General features: G+C 40.5%; 1 protein-coding gene across 1 annotated transcript in view; it reads left to right on the top strand.

Moving 5' to 3' along the window:
* Positions 1 to 18,898, top strand: part of slc9a7 (solute carrier family 9 member 7) — a 26,214-nt gene extending 7,316 nt beyond the window's left edge. The window contains exons 7-16 of the mRNA XM_023413299.2: positions 1,943 to 2,084; positions 2,209 to 2,314; positions 3,017 to 3,105; positions 3,914 to 4,027; positions 4,356 to 4,467; positions 4,562 to 4,715; positions 12,299 to 12,362; positions 13,406 to 13,488; positions 15,662 to 15,767; positions 18,490 to 18,898. Of these exons, the coding sequence (XP_023269067.1) occupies positions 1,943 to 2,084; positions 2,209 to 2,314; positions 3,017 to 3,105; positions 3,914 to 4,027; positions 4,356 to 4,467; positions 4,562 to 4,715; positions 12,299 to 12,362; positions 13,406 to 13,488; positions 15,662 to 15,767; positions 18,490 to 18,753 (1,234 nt within the window). The 3' untranslated portion in view covers positions 18,754 to 18,898. The remainder of the gene's footprint in view (positions 1 to 1,942; positions 2,085 to 2,208; positions 2,315 to 3,016; positions 3,106 to 3,913; positions 4,028 to 4,355; positions 4,468 to 4,561; positions 4,716 to 12,298; positions 12,363 to 13,405; positions 13,489 to 15,661; positions 15,768 to 18,489) is intronic.
* Positions 18,899 to 20,298: the final 1,400 nt, after the last annotated feature.

Raw genomic sequence — 20,298 nt, 5'->3', positions numbered from 1 at the left:
ACCCACTACAGTGCAGGTTTCAGTGAACTATTTCCCTCTGAAATGTAGGAGTGGAAGTGTAAAGTAGCTTGAAATTGAAATACTCCAGTAAAGTACAAGTGCCTCAAAATTATACTTAACTACAGTACTGATAGTAAATGTACTTCATTGCTCTCCACCACTGCTCATACAATTATTTAGCCTTCGGCAATCATTTTTAATATTGTTCAAGACCTTCATAAATAGTTTTTTGCAAGTCAGATGGTTTGGATCCATGCATCCTGTTCCTACAGAACTGCCTCACAAAATAGATGTGAAGTTTTCCCCTTGGAATAATATTGTTCAATTACCCAACCAGGTAAAACTATTGAATTCCTGCGTGAAAATAAAAGGGGTACCTATAAAAAAAAAAACTAAAAGACTAACTAAACCACCACAGACACAGAAATTATTAACTACAATTAACTATTAAAATAAAATAATAAACTATTACTACTACTACTCCAGCATTGTTTCACTGCTCATGACTGATCTATTTGCTAACATTAGATCATATACGACATTTTATATTGGTAACGAAATGACAAGCTAACGCTAGTAATGAAAGGGCGTGCCTCCAGCTAGCTAACATTAGTTAAATGACATTTCCTGACCTGCACAGTTTGTCTACACGGTACCTCAGGTGTTCGCTGACGTATCGAGGCTCCTCCCTTTCATCCTCTTCTGACGCCCGAACATCATTTAATTCAAACGTAATTTCTGGAAATATATTCATCTTTGTTGTGCAACGACCGACGATAACGACCGCTAATATAGCGCTAATTAACGGTTACACCTGTAAATCGGAGTAATAGATGTCGTTAAAAGTCTCAGTGCTGTTATACTCTATATCAGCAAATCAGATGTCTTGGTCGGAACTAACTTGTATCATTTAGATTGGTAACGATATGACAAGCTAACACTAGAAGTGAAAGGGCGTGCTATCAGCTAGCAAAAATTTGTTAGCTAAACTAACTTAATGTAAAGGTTAGAAACTAGCTAACATTAGTTAGCTAAACTGTAACTTAATGTAAAGCTTAGGAACTAGCTTACATTAGTTAGCTAAACTGTAACTTAGGGTGAAGGTTAGAAACTAGCTATCATTGGTTAGCTAAACTAACTTAATGTAAAGCTTAGAAACTAGCTTACATTAGTTAGCTAAACAGTAACTTAGGGTGAAGGTTAGAAACTAGCTATCATTAGTTAGCTAAACTGTAACTTAGGGTGAAGGTTAGAAACTAGCTATCATTATTTATCTAAACTGTAACTTAATATAAAGCTTAGGAACTAGCTTACATTAGTTAGCTAAACAGTAACTTAGGGTGAAGGTTAGAAACTAGCTATCATTAGTTAGCTAAACTGTTACTTAATGTAAAGCTTAGAAACTAGCTTACATTAGTTAGCTAAACTGTTACTTAATGTAAAGCTTAGAAACTAGCTTACATTAGTTAGCTAAACTGTTACTTAATGTAAAGCTTAGAAACTAGCTTACATTAGTTAGCTAAACTGTTACTTAATGTAAAGCTTAGAAACTAGCTTAAATTAGTTAGCTAAACTGTTACTTAATGTAAAGCTTAGAAACTAGCTTAAATTAGTTAGCTAAACTGTTACTTAATGTAAAGCTTAGAAACTAGCTTAAATTAGTTAGCTAAACTGTAATTTAAGGCTGAAGTTAGAAACTAGCTAACATTAGCCTTCATCTGTAAATACTAATTAATACATCTACTTCAGAAACTCTGACGGTGAGAAAGTAAATGACGGGTAAGAAGGATATATAAGGTCAGACCCTCCACAATCCCACCCCATAATTCGAACCCTTCAGGAGACAAATCAATTCAAAACATCATTTGAATATTGGTACATTTATGATATTTATTAACGTATAACTATTAATAACTGCCACCCCATGTTTTCTGTGTTTCAGGTCTATTGTGGCTTACCAGCCCAGTGGAGCAAACACGCACATGTTCGATGCTTCAGCCTTTTTCAAGTCAGTGGGGGTTTTTCTGGGTATTTTCAGTGGCTCCTTTCTTATGGGCGCAGCCACAGGAGTCGTCACTGCTCTCATATCCTTCTTTGATGCATGCTTTGAAATGAAATTAGAAAATATATAATGTCTAATTTCCCAAATGGACTTGTTTCTTGGAGCAGCGCCTGTGTTATAGTGTTTTTCTTTAACTTCACCTCCACGTCACCAAGTTCACCAAGCTGCACTGCTTCCCACTGCTGGAGACGGCCCTCTTCTTCCTCATGTCCTGGAGCACCTTTCTGCTGGCCGAGGCCTGCGGGTTCACAGGTGAGCTGCATCGGGGCACGGCTGTGAGGGAAGTGGTTGCAGTTTGGGAAGTAAGCACCAGACGTTTTTGTGCAGGGCGCTAGAAAAAAAAAAAATCCAGAACAAGGAAACCAGTGTTAGCTGTCTTACCTTATAGGAAAAAATGCCAAGTTATGACAAATTTAGAAGATCGAAAGCTGTGAGCTTTAGCGTCTTCTAGTTCTTTGTCAATGTGTGGGCCTTGTTTTTCAACATGATGGAACATTAAAAAGTAAATGGATTATCAAAAGACCCTTTAGTCATTACATATTAAAACAAAAAGTACAGTTTTTTCCAGATAGCTTTTAGAATTTTTCTGCTTATGATCGAGACAGAGTCTTTTAAATCCAAGCTCACTAAAAAGTCACTGATTGTGCTGAATGACATAATTATGGGCAGTTTAAACTAAGAGACCGTAAACCGTTCACAGAGAACTGAGTCTGTTTATACAAATGAAATGTGACAGGGACTTAAATACAGATTATGTAGCAGATGTGCAGAAATGAAATTAAAAGATAATATATGACATAGTAGCAAAGCATTGAGCGGACTGGAAATTATCACTGGAGTGGGTGAATTGTGCCACTGCGTATCATAATTATCCAGACTACCTGTGCAATGTAATCTGTCTGATGGAGTCATTGTATTAACCCCTCGTCAATATATGTGTGTGTTGTTCTGCAGGTGTGGTGGCCGTGCTGTTCTGTGGCATCACGCAGGCTCACTACACCTACAACAACCTGTCTGAAGAGTCCACAAAGCGCACCAAGCAGGTAGCATCTGACCGTTCCCTGCACATGTAGATCCCCACACACACACACACACACACACACACACACACATTTATATTTGGCGGTTGTGAACCCCCTGATAGTATGAAGCGGGTGCTCGGCCCCAGTGCCAGATGGCTCCATGATCAGCTTGCTGTGACCTTAATCGGGGCTGTCTGAGGACATCCCTCCTGACATGACTGTTTCGTTTCCCAGAGGGGGTTCAGTCTTGAGGACAGGGTACAGATTAGCATGTAGGCAATGCGCAGTGTGACACATTTTGAATCAGTGCTCAGAGTATCCTGGTTTTTCACTGTCAAAGAAAGCTATGCATGCACAGTTCACTGCGAGGTTAAAGTACTCCACTTAGATTAAGACAAAAAAAAGAAAAAGAAAAAAAGGTTGTTTCAATTCTTTTTCTCCTTCTTAATGGTCTGGTTTGCGTGGTCATTTGTCTCCATATGAGTGTGCTTGACCTTGTGTCTTGTGCCTCTCGCTCGGAGCCACAGAGATGCAGTGAGCTCTGTAATCATCATGGCAGCCAGAGAGTCTGCCGCTCTGTCAGCCTGGGAGAGAAAAGAGAAAACAACTCCCAAAGCTTTTCTGGATTCTGAGGGAATAGATGAGGCGCTTAGCTCAGAGAACCAGGCCTCTTTTTTTAAGCAGTGCAGTGTGAGAACATTTCTGTGAAATTCCCTTTGTAAGCCCAAAACTTTAGAGGCATCTTCTTGTGTTTTTTTAATTTTCATTCTTGCTGTGTATTCGTACATGTCCAAATTGAAACCTGATGAGTATTAAATGTTCCTTGCAGCTCTTTGAGGTCCTTCACTTCCTCGCTGAGAATTTCATCTTCTCCTACATGGGCTTGGCTCTGTTCACCTTCCAGAATCACATTTTCAGCCCCATTTTCATCATTGGAGCTTTTGTATCCTTTTGCTGTACAACGACCAGACATTTCTGCTTCCAGTTCAGACTATCGGGTATCATCCACAGCTGCAGAAGCAGGCCATAGTTGATTGGAGAATTATATGATGTCCCTGTAGACAGGCCATAGTTGACCCAAGATGGATGTAGCTCTTAAGTCAAAGTCGAGGTCCTCTGTGGTGAATTTTTGGGCTGTTTCCCTCCCAAAAACAACATCACGTCATTGTAGGAATAGATTTTTCATCTATTACATGGGTCAGGACATCCTGTTCCCTGAGTCTTGCGAGCATTAAATTGTTCAGTGAAAAATTTCCTGACCTGCCTGTCAGATTGCCATATTCATTGGAAGAGCTTTCAACATTTACCCACTCTCCTTCCTCCTCAACCTCGGCCGAAGGCACAAGATCAAGGGAAACTTCCAGCACATGATGATGTTTGCAGGTACGAAAAAAGCCCAATCGACTTTTGTTTCTTTCTCTGTAGATGTAATCAGATAATTATTGTTATTATTTTTTTTGGACGTGACCCTCTGCAGGTTTACGAGGCGCCATGGCGTTCGCCTTGGCCATCCGGGATACGGCCACCTACGCCCGGCAGATGATGTTCACCACCACGTTGCTCATCGTCTTCTTCACTGTCTGGGTGTTTGGTGGTGGGACCACGCCGATGCTCTCCTGGCTACACATCAGGTAACATCACATTTTTGTGCATTTGGATAAAAGTCCTGACAACTAAAACTTTTATGAAAGAAGAGATCCAAAAATCTTCAAACACAAACCCACAGTTTATCCTCCCTAGAGTTATTCCTCAGGTGTTATTTCTGTTATTCAGTGTGTTATTCAGCGTTATTTCTCAGGTGGTAAAAATTATGATAGTTGACAAAGAAAATAAACCATAATAAGTATTTTTCTTTTCATCAAGTGAGATCAAATGTATGAGTAAATTAAAACAGCTAACATTAGAGATGGGGAGGCTAACTGGTGCTAACCTCAGCTAGCATTAGTTGAAGCTCAAATTGAATTGAATTATTATTGGATATTATTATATTTTATTGATTACTTCCATACACCATAATGAGCCGGTATCTAAATCCAACCATAAGGGACAGGAAAAGAAAAACAGCTAAACTCCTGCTAAAGCTAATGCTAACTAGCTTAGTGTGAGTGGAATAGCAGTAATCAGCATCTCAGCTTTTGATGGAATCTGTACTTTTTAATTTGGTTAAACTATTTTTAAATCACATATTTCAATGTGTTAAACTGTAAATAAATGTATTATATTGACTTAAGTGTAAATATTAATAGCAGAAGTACCGACAGACACCTAGCAAAACAGACATAAATAATAAAAAAATCAAAATAAGGTTTATCTTCTTTCATAAAAACAAAAAAATAATTTCTTGGATTAACTGATCTGCATAAAAAGCTTTTCTCTTACTGAGTTTGCAAGCTGCCCTGAAAATGTTCTCAGTATTACTGCTTTTGTAATTACTGCTCTCTGTGCTTTCTGCCTTTTGCTCTGTGTTTTCTACCAGCTTTTTTCTGAGCTTTACTATTTTCTCCTTCAACACGTAATTCCTCAGCAGTTGACGTTATTTAATTCATCCTATATGTGGCGGGACTGTCCAGGAGATGGGGCTAGAGTTCTCCACTGCTGCTGACGTTCCATCTCCCAGGTCTTTAAATCAGAGCTTTTCAGTAACTGGGATTTAAGCTGCATCTTTGACGAAATCCCTGCATTTTCTATGATAGGAAGTAGAATAGTTTCTGTAAGATTTTAACACTTGAACTGTTAAAATCAGCCGTGATACTGAATCCAGTAATATCAGCTCTTTATCTCCAGGCTGCGACGGTGTAGGCGGTTCCCACTTGAGATGTTACCGGCGGCAGGACCGGTGATGCTTCAGAGCTTTTGCTTGTGTTGCTATCTGTCTGTTTGGAGCCCAGCCTCATGATGCAGTGGGAGCTCCTATTTGTCACGATAAAGCGGATTATGGGTTGGCTGTGTGTGTGTGTGTGTGTGTGTGTGTGTGTGTGTGTGTGTGTGTGTGTGTGTGAGAGAGAGAGAGACAGAGTGAACAGGCTCTGTTTAATATGGGTAATGCCTCCTCGGACCGAGCAGGAAACTATTGTGTTCGGTGGAGGTTTAGAGCGCTGCCAAAATCTCCCCATGAACTCATCGCCATGGTTACCGAGACGTGTGGTGCACGGCAGCCGGATATCAGTTGTGCTCCTCTGTGATCCTGGTATCGTCCCCTGTATACGTGCATATATTGACACATTTCTACTCTTCATGGGAAACACTTTCAAATCCCTGAGGAGTAGTAGGAAATCATATTGCAGAGGAGAAGTTTAATTCTATTCTGTTTATTGAATAATATTCAGCATATACATTTTATCTGAACACTGAGGATTGAATTTTCTAGATGTCGTTTACAATTTTTGAGACACAATCCACAGCAGCCCCTGGTGAGGCAGCGGCGTGATGAGCGCTGGGATAGCAGACGTCTGGTGTGACAGGAGACGCCGCTGCTTCCTGTTAATGGGTTTTGATGGATGGTCTGTATCAGGCTGGCATGCAGCTCGTCACCGATCCACAGACACTGAGGGAGAGAGACATCCTGTGTGCTCACGTCTGGTCAGGGAAGAGCTCCTAATCTCTCAACTCCAATGTGGAAAATTTCTCATAATATTATAAACACAGAGGAAATATTGCTTTATAAGTTTAGGTTAGATTGTGATAGAGCTTTGTCATATTGACTAGTAGAAGAAACTTCTCTCAAGTTCTCTAGCACAGTGGTTTCCACATGTTTCACGTCAAGGGCCCTAAACTGACACAAATTAGACCACAGAACCCATCTGATAAGATTTTTGCTTTTATATGTTTTATTACAGAAAGTGTTTGAAACCCATGACTAAAATAAATTCTAAAATTATATTGAAAATAAATAATTCCTCTTTTTGCTGGGAACCCCCAAGAACCTTTTTGGTTTGAGAACCACTGCTCTAGCAAACTTACATTTTTCTACAATGCTTATAGATATTATTATATTTGAAATGGTTGAAATACTGAAAGAAGCTGAAGTGGCATCAGTTGGTGTGAGAGTTAAAATAGAAAGAAGCTGAAAGAAGTTCGAAAGTGCTGAAACAAGCAGGAGTACTTCCTGAAGGAGGGGGCTGAGCTCAGCTATGTGGCCCGAACCTTTCTGTTACTGAAGCTATGAATGCAGCTGGTGTGGGTGTAACATTAGCTATGGTTGTCTTTGCACTTGCAGTATTTGCATTGGCCAAGATGGTGCGTTGTAAAAAGCTGCTTTCTGCAGGGTTTGAATCTGGTACTTGTGTCAGATACAGACGGAAGTGTCACCAGTGCAGCAGTGCAGGAATCTCTTCATAACAATGCTCAGCCACACGAGTCAATTCACATTAGCATGTATCCTATAGGTAAATTATTACACATTAAAAACACAGCCTTGCTAATCACATATACTATAGCATAATCACAACAACAGCAAAGCCCATATCCTCTGCTTGTTATTGTACTATTGCAATGGACTTCAGACACTGACTAACTTACCATTAATACCAATTAATCTACGGGGACTAACGCTAGCTATCGTTAACCAATGTTGCCGTAGTAACACCGCCACATTAGCAGGGTTTTGATTACAGATAAAAGATAAAACACATTTATCATTCAGCTGACATGACTGTTGGTGTCGAATTAAGTTGTTTTTCCCCGGCTCACCTGCCCCCACAGGCAGATCCACCCACTCCCCCTGGGCCCTGCTGAAAACACTCTGTAGGATCAGTCACAATACAATGAGTGAGAGAAGTTTGAAATGGCGTTTTAAACGGATGTGCTGGAAGTTGTTGAAATACTGACAGAAGTTGAAGCGGCAGTGAAAATACAGGTGCCACAGGAAGTGGTAATTGCAGGTAGAATGGATGCGCTGAAAAGAGGTGAAACGCGTCGTCGAATGTCGTCGTTATGATCATTTCTGAACGGTGATTCTCTGATGAGTTCTCTCGACTACTTTGAATACTATAATTTATAGAGAAGTTTAGTCGTGTGCGTTTATGAGGCTGGTGACCTTTTGTTTTAATGAGAGGAATCCAGAAGTGTCAAAGGAGCTCTGTGTGTTCAAGGCCGGAATTTAGAAAGTGTGTGTGTGTGTGTGTGTGTGTGTGTGTGTGTGTGTGTGTGTGTGTGTGTGTGTGTGTCTTAGGGCAGACAGCCTATTTGAGAGGTATAAATACTTGGTAACACAGATGCATCAGTGATGATTGAATGCTACTGACGTGACCTTTAATTTTATTCACCGACTGCTTTATACAGAAAATCCCACCTCGTCGAACAAGACATGAAGTTTGTTTTGAACTGTTATTGACATGAAGAGTTCTTATTTTATCCATTTTTTTTTTTTTTTTTTATGTGTTTGGCTGAACATCTGCTGATCCTCCGTCCAAGTCCAGGGATTAGTCCATGTTCCCAAAACAGAGACTCATACTTGACCAAGACTGTTGCCAATTACTGTTTTTAAAACAGTGAGTGGTCACTGTTAAACTCTCATTTATGTTCAGTCCTCCATTTAACTAACACTGACTGCAACACACCTTTTTAATCCTCAAATGATGGATGATGTGCTTTTATCTAAGGTGTAATTTTTAACACACAATCAGATTTGATATTTGATTTTGGCCATCACAATAAAGGCACAAAATGCCCCCCCAAAAAAATACTTTAAATAAGTAAATAAAAGTTCAAGCCGGGAGAGTTCCACATACTCTTATACACGAACAAGTACTAATACTCTAACTTTAATGTGCTTGATACTGAGTGTATGTGTTTGTCATGTGACAGCGTTGGGGACAGTGAAGCATTGCAGGAACAGCGATGCCAACGTGGAAAGTGGGAGTACTTCAGGTGCTGTATCTGAACGTGTTCAAACTCTGTGACTGTAAATGGTGTTGGGAAAGCGTGCGGTTGCTTCATATGGGAATCTTCCTTTTCACTGTTTACTTCTGTTTTTCTGGTGAAGGGGAACAATAATGAAGTTCTGTGGAAAAAGACAGAAACTCTCAAATACACCATTAATTATATATTTTTCAGTGACTTTTGTTGATTATTGTGAAGTAAAAGCAAATTGACGGAGTGTGTGGAGGTGCTGTCCCTCGAGGAGTTACTCATGATGAAGTTCTTTATTCAAGGCTTTTTCTCTGGATGACGTGAAAACCTCAGCTGGTTTTTTCTGTTGTGTCTCAGTCGACAGTTTTTCTATTTTTTTTTTTTTTTTTTTGGTGTGAAGAACAAACTCGGTCACTGTGTCCCCCAGAAGCAGCTCAACAAACAAAGTGAAAACTGATCTCAAGTATGTGCAACAGAGGAAGGCGATAAGCAGAGAGAGAGAGAGAGAGAGAGAGAGAGAGAGAGAGAGAGAGAGCTGCCTGTGTCGCAGTGGTTCCTCTATGTTCAGGATTGCGTGTGTTTCCTAAAAGACAGAAACCTTGCTGAAGAAATCGCTTGTTAGGAATATTTGTTGGTTTTGAGGAGAGGAGAAGATGTTTTCAGGATTAGGATTAAAGGTTAGTGGGTAAACTGAGGTCAGTAGGGGGTTTCTCTTATGCAAGTATGTGTGTATATGAACACGTGTGGCCGGCCTATACTGTCTCTCATCAGAGGAAATGTGTTCAAGGCTGGGCTTCTCCCTTCGTGGGCCCCCCCCCCCCCAGTACTTGTGTTTTATAATCTCAGGTCCATTCCCCGCAGATCCTTCCTGATGCAGTGTCTGGCAGGCCTCATACCTCTTTGTTTTTGCAGGTCCTCTGACCTCTTTGCAAACTCCACCTCCTTGAAGATCACACTCTCAGCGTGTGTGTGTGAAGACATTTTGGCCGGCACTCACAACTTCAAAGGGCTGTTTGAGGATTAAGACTTGGGGTTTTATGGCTCGGGTTAGAATCAGGTTGGGCGTTTATTTGTGATGGTTACATTTAGGGTAAGGGGCTAGAGAATGCATTATGTCCACGACAACAAGTGTGTGTAAGTGTGTGTGTGTGTGTGTGTGTGTTTGTGTATTTAAGAGAGATATTTGTGGCCTTCTCCTTTTCATGCTGCTGGAAAAAAAAATGCTGTTACTGAATTACTCAGAAGGGATATTCGCCCCGTATGGCAGTCATGGAAAAGTCTAAAGATAACTACACACATCAGTTAAACCCCCTACTGTGCAGTGTCAGTTGTAGTATCGGATGTAACCATGAAAGGCCGCTACGTTGGCGTCCGTCCACGAGGATTATACTCGACTGGTCTACAGCTTATGTGAATTAAAAGTGCCCCTTTTTAAAATCTGCTTGTGTTGGGTTTAATCCCTCTCTGTTGGTAAGAGACTCCATGGGTAAATTATTTATGTCCAGCCACGAAGACCGGAAACATGCGCCGTAGTAACTTTAAAGGAAGAGTTGATTGGGTATTGATGTCTTTCTCATGTTACATATGGTGAAATGCTAACGTCAGCATCTGGTTGGCTTATCTTTAGCACAAAGACAGGGAATAGAGGGAGACAGCTAGGAAGTGACAGCAACCAGCCAAGAAATAATCTGATGAATAACCCACACAATTCCACAAAATGTCGTTTTTACACTTTTGGTTTTTGTACAGATTAAAAAAATATATGTTAATTAGTGAGTTGTTAGTTGCAGTTCTGATAGGCCGATTCTCTTTACCTTCAGACAGACGCAGGTCAGTTCCAGTTGATATGCTACACTAAGCTAAGCTAACCAGCCGCGACTGTAGCTTCATATTTATCGGACAAATATAAGAGTGGTATTGATTTTCTCATCTAACTATTGGCAAGAAAGTGAAAAAAGCTATAGCACAGGCACTACTGTTTCCTGTGTTGCCAGTGTCTTTCTTTCTTTTTTTTTTTTTTTAAGCACCTAGCGACAAATCTAACACTTTTTGGACAAAGCTTATAGCTGCTTTCCAAAGACTCACCAGTTGTTGTTCCGTTCGTCTGACAACAGAAACAGAAAAACGTGTAAACGAGAAGAGCTTTATTAGAAATTCGAGTGTATTAAAAGACTGCACATGTGAGCACAGAGAGTAGGAGAGAAGCACGTAGTTAAAGGGCTGAATGATGTCATGAATATACTAATTTGCGTATTGCGACATCTAGCGACAATTAGCGACTTTTCAAGCAGCTTTAGTTACTTTCCATTGAAAGTAGTTGGCAACAGTGACTGTCCCATGTATCCATGGGTAAAAACAATTAAACCCAAGAACCATGGATAGTTTTGAAACAGTATTAGTGTTATTTCTTTACTGTGTTATTTATTACTGCTGGGTTATTTGCCCAAGCTGAAATACAGTTTAGATGTGATGTTAAAATCTACTTTTTTAATGATTAAATGTCTGTATTTGTTACTGATTGTTGATAATATGTGTATCCTTTGCAGTTTTGAAAGCCGTATGTTATTTTCTACATCCAACAACAAATTTGTGACAGTATTAAGTTAAAGATAAACCGTCACTGTGGGTTTCACTGGTGATCAGATGTTTTTTTTTTATCCACATGCACAGGGTAAAGTTAACCCAGTACTGCATCAATACTACAGTGTATTGACCCACAGTGGGTCAATTTTATAAATGCAGCATGTATGTGATGCTAAGCACAGACACACATGACTAGTTCAATCACATGATAGTTTTGCTGTTTAGTCCTTGCACACTGAACGGTCTCTGTCTTGGGGTCAGGGGTGACTTGATGGTGAATTTCTGTATTGATAAAAATGTAGTTTGCTCACAAGGTCTGGTTTTGTGTTACTTTCAAATCTCTCCCTCATTACTTCATTATAAAAGTGTGTAATATCTTGTTGCTTTTCTCTCTCTGTACTGGGTTGAAAGCTAATTCACAGCATTTTTCAGCCACTGAAAAATTTAGCATCTGGCACTTTGATGTGTTGGTTTTCAAAGCGACTTCCGACACATGGCAGAGCCACAATCAGGCCACAACTGCATCTGTAGTCGCACCTAGAAAAAGAAAAAGAAACTCTTTGATTTTTCACTTTGACTGCTCCGTGTCAAAACAAACAGTCTAACAAAACCATGACAAAATCCAAACTGCACCAACAACGAAGAAGGGAAACTACTGGCTGAGAAAAACTGCTGATTCTCCACGTGTGTCAGTGTGTGCAGCAGTTTGGTTGCTGCAGAGTTAATCAGCATATTTAGTTGTTTATATCTGTTTTCTTACTACTTTCTTCCTGTGTTGTAGGGTTGGTGTGGATCCAGATCAGGACCTGCAGCCCTGTGGAGACAGCTTCCAGGTCTTACAGGGGGTGAGGATCCCACTCTGATTATTTATACCGTCAGTGCTGCTCTCGCTGCTCAAACCGTTCTGCTTCCTCAGTTTTATGTTGTGCAGCACAGTCTGACTGCTCAGGAGGAAATGGGGTGAATTTCAGCTCCATTAGTTTTGGTGTCCAACGTTCTTTCACTTACTGTGATCTTTTTTTTTCATGATTAATCTTTCAAACTGCATCCCACTGTCCCGTGTAATTTAATATTAGCAGACCGATGTGAGCCTGGGATTACGGCTGTGAAGTGGGAGGCAGGATGTGATGGTAGTAACGACACTGATCCGATTGTCATGGACTTATATTATTTAAGCGTTTCAACTACTTCTCAGTCTTGTGGGGAGCGTCACACTGAGTCCTTTACTTGTGGATAACCTAGTTTGCTTTATTTGATTGTTGATGATGATTTTTTCAGTTTTTTCAGTCAATGTTTTAAATGTTTACTAAAAGGCCAGAACAATTAAATCAGAATTATGAGAGATTTTGGCAAATTTATGTCATAAGTAGAATGTTTTTTAAGGTTTGATAATCTGACTTGTTAATTGTACAGAACACAGACAGCACAGCAACATTCTCATTAGCAAGAATATAACCAAACATGCACATTACTTACAGTCTAAATGCATTCACATGTAATACCTAATTGTGTAACAAGGAGCAAGATGTAAAACAGTAATACTGTTACATTATATACTTGACGTCTTTCATAAGCACCTACCTCATGTTACTGCGTCATATGGTCTCAACTTTCAATTAATTTAATTACTTTATTTAAAATTAACAAATCAGTCTTCTAACTAAAGTTTAAGAACCAAATTTCCTCGTTGGGAATCAACAGGATCATTTTAGCCTGATAACATCTTGTTAGCTTGGTTTAGCTAAGCCACATTTGAAGAACTGGATCTTCTCATGGATGTGTGTGTGTGTGTGTGTGTGTGTGTGTGTGTGTGTGTGTGTTTGTTTGTTTGTTTGTGCAGCAAATCTAGAGGATTAAATTATGATTGTTTCCTCTTGTGTTTCTCCAGGATGGCCCTCAGGCTGAAGGACAGAGTAAAACCAAACAGGAGAGCGCGTGGCTCTTCAGACTGTGGTACACCTTTGATCACAAGTATCCTTTCTGTGCCCTGCTTTTCAGAAACAAAGAAAGCTTGTGTTTCATTTGCTTTTAGGCCACAGCTGTTTGAACTAGCACCGCTCTTTGTGGTAACAACAGGTCCCATATACAGTCAGAATAACTGTCTTAGGTGCACTGCATAAGTCATCAAAGTCGCAATCACAATTGATGTCATTATTAGATCATCCTTATGGGATCAGATTAACCTACATGAATCCATAAATGTTTTTTTCAGTCCCTGCTCAGTCTGGGTATAAAAACAGTCTTCAGTGAATGTGTTTAGCAGCTCATCCTCCCATTTCCTCCCTCCTTTCCTCCCTGCTGAACACTTGCCTCCCCAGGTGGCTGATTGTGTGGCTGCTTTTAACCGGAGCAGCTGTGTTTTACAGGGGAGACTTTCTCCCTGGCGACACGTGCACGCTGAAGTGAGCAGGGTGGATTTCTCATGTTCCAGCACTGCGGATGCTCAGATTAACACACATGACTCAGAGCTTTGGTGAGCAGAGTTCAGTGACCTTACATGTTTCTGGGCAGCGCACTGTGCATCCGACAGCTAGGTTTGATTTCTGTTCGGACGTACACGTTGTGACAGGGAGCAGACTGCCTCCTCCCAAAGGGACTTGTGCCCTGACCAGTTGAACATGGCCCTGGGTTTTCCCAGACTGCAGTATAGCCTGTCTAATTACAAACAAGAGGCATAGGAGCCCGCTGGTTCACTCTGCTGCTCTGCTGCCAAGCATCACAAAATTACTTCACCCTCAGCTGCTCGCAGAATCCTGTGCAGATTTAAACTCCAAATATATCCTGCTGGTGAACATCCCCCACATTATTAAGCCATAATTCATCACTTGCAATGTGTTTTTGTCTGGTTGTTGCAGGAAGAGAAGGGAAGTTGTAGAAAATCACTGGCTTCAAGGTCTATTTTTGTTAAAGTGTATACAGCTAGTGTAAACTGTTTTTATATTGGAATTAACTTGTGTAAACTGCTTGATCGTGTATTTAGCTACAACTGTCTAATGAGTATCCTTTGTTAATAAGCCATGACAAATAAATAATCTGTCAGTGCTTTATAGATCAGCTATTAACAGGAACTACTTGTGAGTTACCAGATTGACGAAACTCCTCCTTCTGCATGACACCTGTTTTATTAAATCAGCCCTTAATGTCTGGAAAATGGCTGCAGGACGTTCAGATCAGTCCATTTATAAACAGCTTATTAACATTTACAACTGCACACCTGTTAGATTACTGTAAGCACACCTTGACATTTCTAATTGCAGGTGACTGACTAACTTTTGCTTGTGGCTTATTTAGAAAGTGAGAATCATAATTAAGCCATCAAGTAATAAATGTTAGCAAGCCATTAATGAAGGATAAAGGCTCTAATGAGTTAATAAACCATAACCATTCTGCAGTTATAGACGTTATGCCCGGCTCATTTAAGAGCATAACCAAGAAGAGAGGTTCACACAGCGACCATGTAAAGAAACCAAATTTATTAAGGATAAGCCAAGTTAACCTAAGCAGACTAACCATATGTGAAGTCAGTACTGGAGATTTGGGTGCTAGGAAAATAAAGCCAACTTAAGTTACATGTACAGAAACTGAGGCCTTAACCAACACTATATACAACCAAACAGAATTAAGTTGGGTGCTGAAAGGCATCAACCCTCCAGGAGGGCTGAGAGAGAGAGAGGCCATTGAATTTCCCAGGTAAAATCTGCCAGGTAATCAGGAAGTACCTGAAAAACACACAGGAAACAGGAACAGGCCAAAACAAAACAAGGGCCGTCACATAAATTAATAAAAATCATTAATAAAGGATCACAGGTTCCTTCCTTTCTCTCAACTGCATTTGTAAATCTTAACAAATCATTAATAAAGGGTGGTTATACTAACTATCAAATCTGCACCTGTGTCATGTTGGAGGAGGAGTTTTCACAACCTGGAAACCCAAATGTTGTTCTTGTTAAATTCTCTATCCAGCATTAGTAAATGATTTATTAACCATTATCAAAGCAATTAGTTACAGTTTAAAGATGTTTTATAAAAGGTTTTCTTATTAAGAAGTAGTACAGATACGGAACATTAACTCCATTAAACCAGCCTTTGCTCAGTGTGTATAATGTTTGAGCTCTGCAGGTCATCCTCCTTAATAACTATCCAGTTACCTGAAGCCCATTCTGACACATAGCGGTCCGCCTCTCACCTCCACTCTGCCCAGCTACTGTGGGCCGCTGGCGAGCTGTCTGACCAGCCCCCAGGCGTACGAGGTCAGTGTCCACACGCACTTCCAGAACAGTAGATGTGCAGCAAACAAACAGTGACACTCCCATGTGACAAGTGGTCTGTGAGAAACCCATGTCCACACTGCAGAAAGTGTGGAAAGTCTATTCACTGCATGTTGTTGTAAATTGGGAAAGACATATTTGCTTTCTTGATAAAAGTCAGATGAGAAACCTGATGAAATTTAGGTTATTCAGTTAGCTTAGTTTACCACAAAGTAAACAGCTAGCCTGGCTCTGTCCAAAGCTAAAAACACTTGTCTATCATAACCTATAAATCACTCTAATTAACACCTTATTTATCGTTTGTTTAATTCCTACAAAGTTGTAAAGGTGTTTTTTTTCTTTTTACCTTTGGACAGAGCCAGGCTAGTTGTCCTCCCCTAAGCTAAGCTAAGCTAAGCTAACCAACCGCCGGCTGTAGCTTCATGCTAAATATGTGTCAAATAATTATTTTTGAGTATTTTTCTTTATCAAGATGCCTCTCGTTTGTCTTCCTGTAAAATATTTTGATGACTCATCTTGAACTTGGGGGCAGTTGTATAAATAAATCAAACAAAACTTGGGTATTTGGGGTGACTAGCTAAGCTAAGACAAAACAACACTTCAGTGTTAGCTAGTAGTTAGCTAGCAGAGCAAAGTCATAGAGGTGTGTGCAGTTTTCTCCTGGCAAAAACTTTAGCCACATTCTTTGGAAATGTTAACAAAGTCTAATTTATTCTTATTAATAATTAAGAATAACATATTAGTCCAGACATACTTTTAAAAATATCGTTTTAACTGTGGAAAGTACAGTGGGGTCCAAAAGTCAGAGACCAATTTCCCATGTTTTGGTGCTAAGGTTAAAAAAAAAAAAAAGAAGCTTAATCGGAGATATTTTTGCCAGTGAACAAAAAGTGGTAGTTTTTCTTTCCCTTCTTATATTCAAACCTGAGGTTGGTGCCTCAGGGAAGGCTCTCTGTGAATACTGAAGGTTTCTCTCTCAGGAGGATTGTGATATTGTCAAAATATTCTCAACGCCTGCCAGTAAACACACAAAGCACTGAGGCCTTCAGTGAGGAAGAAAATGGACGGTCAAGAAGCCTTTTTGCATTCAGAGGGCAGCACAAAAGGCCCTTCTCCGCCCCACCTCCGTGATGATCACTGTTCTGTAAGACACTGTGCTCTGATATTTAAAACACAGGAGCACCCATTGAGGGGTCGGTCACACTTGGATTCACTCTGTCAGATTCTCCTTTTCATTTCATGTGAAATACTTTCACGTAGAGGCTTTTTGCTATTAAACTCTCCTTTCACAATAACCCACAGAGCCTTTTACACCGGGGTTACTAACTCTAAATTTCCTTAACACAAACTAGAGTGATTGTCTCTCATTTAAATTTAATTCTCTGTGAGCTCCGTCTTAAGATCTACAGCCGTAAATGTTTTCCTCTGCTGCTGTGTTGCTGTTGGTTTTGCCAGCGTAGTGCTGCGTGCCAGAGGAGCCATGAATTTAGATGGTAGTTCATATTATCAAGGCTGTCCAGTGCTCAGTGTCTCCAAGTGTGGAGAGACAGGGTTAAAGAAAGCTCTGTGCCTGGTTCCTCTTTAGTTATGGATATTATGAAATGATTTCATTGACCTCAAATTGTAAAACAGCTAAAATGTGGCTGTGGTTTATAATTCCCATGATGGTTTTGAAAAGATAGTACTACAGAATTCATTTTGAAGGATACGGCTGGACATATTCTATATTTTTGTCTTACTGTTAAAGCATCCAAAGAAAAAATACAACAACAACAAAAACAACAACAACGTGTTAGTCCATCTCTCAAGACTTTCTCACTTCCTCTGGTCTGACAGTGGCACTCAGCTCCGAGAGACCTGGTTCCTACTAAAGACATAAATCTTCAGTCATTGCTACGGTGGCACATTAATGTTTTTAGTAGGTTTTGAACAACAGTGGAGCTCAGTGACAGAGGAATGAGCTCTATCAGTAAATATTTAGGATCAATTCATTGTGATTTTTGTCTTTTCATGGAATTTGACAATGAAAAAAATAGAATATAATACTACAATACCACTTACACTTTAAATTTCTTCTAAAAGCTTATTTCATACATGTTGTCCCCCTTAGTCTTTATTTTATTTGTATTATTTTTCGTTGGCATCTTGATAATTATTTAAAATAAGTTAAATATATTCATTTTAACTTATTCTTATATAAGAGGTTTTTTTTTTTACTATTTTAATTAGCAAGTAGCCACGTCCTTTTTAACAACATAAAATGCCTGATGGATTCGTAAGTTAATTGCTGGAGAGCGCGGGTTATGGGGTTATGTAATTTTTTTTCAGATCCCTTGATCTGAGTAATCCTGTAGTGACCCGAAGTTAACTCATCCTGTTCTCCCCGGGGACATGGAAGGACTATTGATCGTCAGCCAGTCAATTAGAGCTGGGAGAACCTTATGCTGCAGTTCACTGTGGGCTAGGTCCGTGTTTCACTGTGCAGCCTGTGGTTTCGTGTGCTTTATGTTTCAGCTGCACTGTAATTCAATTGCTGCAGTGCGGGCCATTAAGTGAAAGTCTCCTCCCTTCCCTACTGTAAATCCATAGTGTCCTCTCTGAGCCTCTGCACCGTTGATGTGTGTTCGTCCGTTCACTCCACACGTACCCACACTGTATGTAACCCCACCCCTCCCCTCATGTTCCACTGTGGATGTGTTTTCAGAACCACGAGCAGCTGAGGGACCACGACTCTGACTTCATCCGTAACGACAGCGACCTGACCTACACGTTCGGTGACACTGCCATCACAGCCAACGGCGCGTCCGGCGGTGGGGGGGATGGTGCCGGGGGCTCAGGCTGGAGCGCCAACGGAAAAAGGAGCGGCAGCACCTCAGAGGAGGCGCTGGAGCGTGAGCTGGACTCCCGTGAGCAGGAGCTGCTGAGCCGTGGCACGCGCCTGGTTTTCCCCATTGAGGATCATGTCTGACCCTCCCTTCCTCCCCCTCCTGCGCCTCTTCCTCCCTGACCTGACCCCCAGACCGCATCGCCCCCAGCTCTCTCCACATCCTGCGGGCAGAGCGTCCAGTCCTCCAGAGATAAGACAAAGTGGAGATACGGGAGTAGACCTGGGAGGCCTGGGAGCAGAGCTCAAGGATCATTTCATCCTCATTACAGGGAGTTTATTCTCCAGGAGACGTGTGTCCTCAAGAGCGTCAGAAGAGAAATTCTCAGTGCTGTTATACTGTGATCCAGTTTCCTCTGCATAAACAGGAGGGAAACCATTATGCAGGATGTGGGGATGAAATATCCTCAATCAAGATTGAATCTGCACTTTTAAACATGTGACATTTTGTGTGTTCAGTGGAAAAGAGGTAGAAAAGTGAACTATCGCCCGGCAGCGCTCTCTTCTCATATGATCTCACAGGTTTCTCATCACAGCACATCAGAAAATGCCAAGTGGCTTCCTGTAGCCACAACCCCATTTAGATGCTGCAAAGAGGCTCCGCAAACCAAAAGTTCATAACGAGTTCTCCAGTAAATGCGTTCCACTGATCCCATGTAATGTTTGGTGTGTGTGTGTGTGTGTGTGTGTGAAGATTACCTTTGTTTCACACAGAAGCGTCTGTGTGGAGGACGTGACATGTGAGCAGCACAGACTGGAGACTGCGTTGCCTTCTCAGCCACCGCAGCCCGTCATGGGTGAAGTAACAGGAATGGAGAATGCGAGCGTGTAAATAGTCACAATGATGAGCTTTGTTCCTTTTTGGAGGCACTGCTCCTTTCAGTGGTTGACCTCCCATGACTGTGACAGACAGCATCTGTGTGTCTTGTCTTTGAGTTGGCTTGGATCTATTTCTTTGTTTTAAAGTAGTCGACTGGTTGTCACAACAATGACACGAACAAGGAATGGGAGTGTTTCAACGCTAATTACATTGTTTCTTATGAAACAATGCTGATTTCCCAGAACTTAAAAAATAAACTGACATGAGATATATGCTCTAATACAGTTGAAGAGCAATTTCAACAAGATAAAATAAAGGACAGGCTTTCATCATAATTTTGATTCCTTTAAAAAAGAAAAAAAAAAAAAAGATTTTGTGTACTGATTTTTAAAACATTAAAAAGACCAGATGCATCCGGTAAAGTAGGGCTGCAAATTATTTTCATTGACAATTAATCTGATGATTTTTGTGATTAGTCAAGTTTATAAAAGTCAAAAAATAGTGAATAATGTCTATGACAGAGAATAAAGTGGCATCTTTTTTTACCTGCAGTCAAAACCCCCAAAAATATTCAGTTGACCATCATATGTGAAAAAAACCAGCAGTGAAGTCTCACACTGGAGAAGCTGGAACCAGTGAATGTTTTTACTTTTTTCTTCTTTTTTTAAATCATTAATTTTAATTAATTTCAATTAATCAACTTGAATCATTTCAGCTTTGCACTTAAGCCAACTTCAGTAAGTGATATGATGACATCATGCTGGCACAGGTCACACTGAGTCGATGCAGGAGCCGCGCCGACAGCAAAC

The sequence above is a fragment of the Seriola lalandi genome, unplaced genomic scaffold (genome assembly GCF_002814215.2).
Source record: "Seriola lalandi dorsalis isolate HSWRI2012SDOR001 ecotype SW California unplaced genomic scaffold, Sedor1 jcf7180002054511, whole genome shotgun sequence".
Classification (NCBI taxonomy): domain Eukaryota; kingdom Metazoa; phylum Chordata; class Actinopteri; order Carangiformes; family Carangidae; genus Seriola; species Seriola lalandi.
Note: the sequence above shows the minus strand (reverse complement) of the source record. Positions and strands in the feature narration are given on the sequence as shown.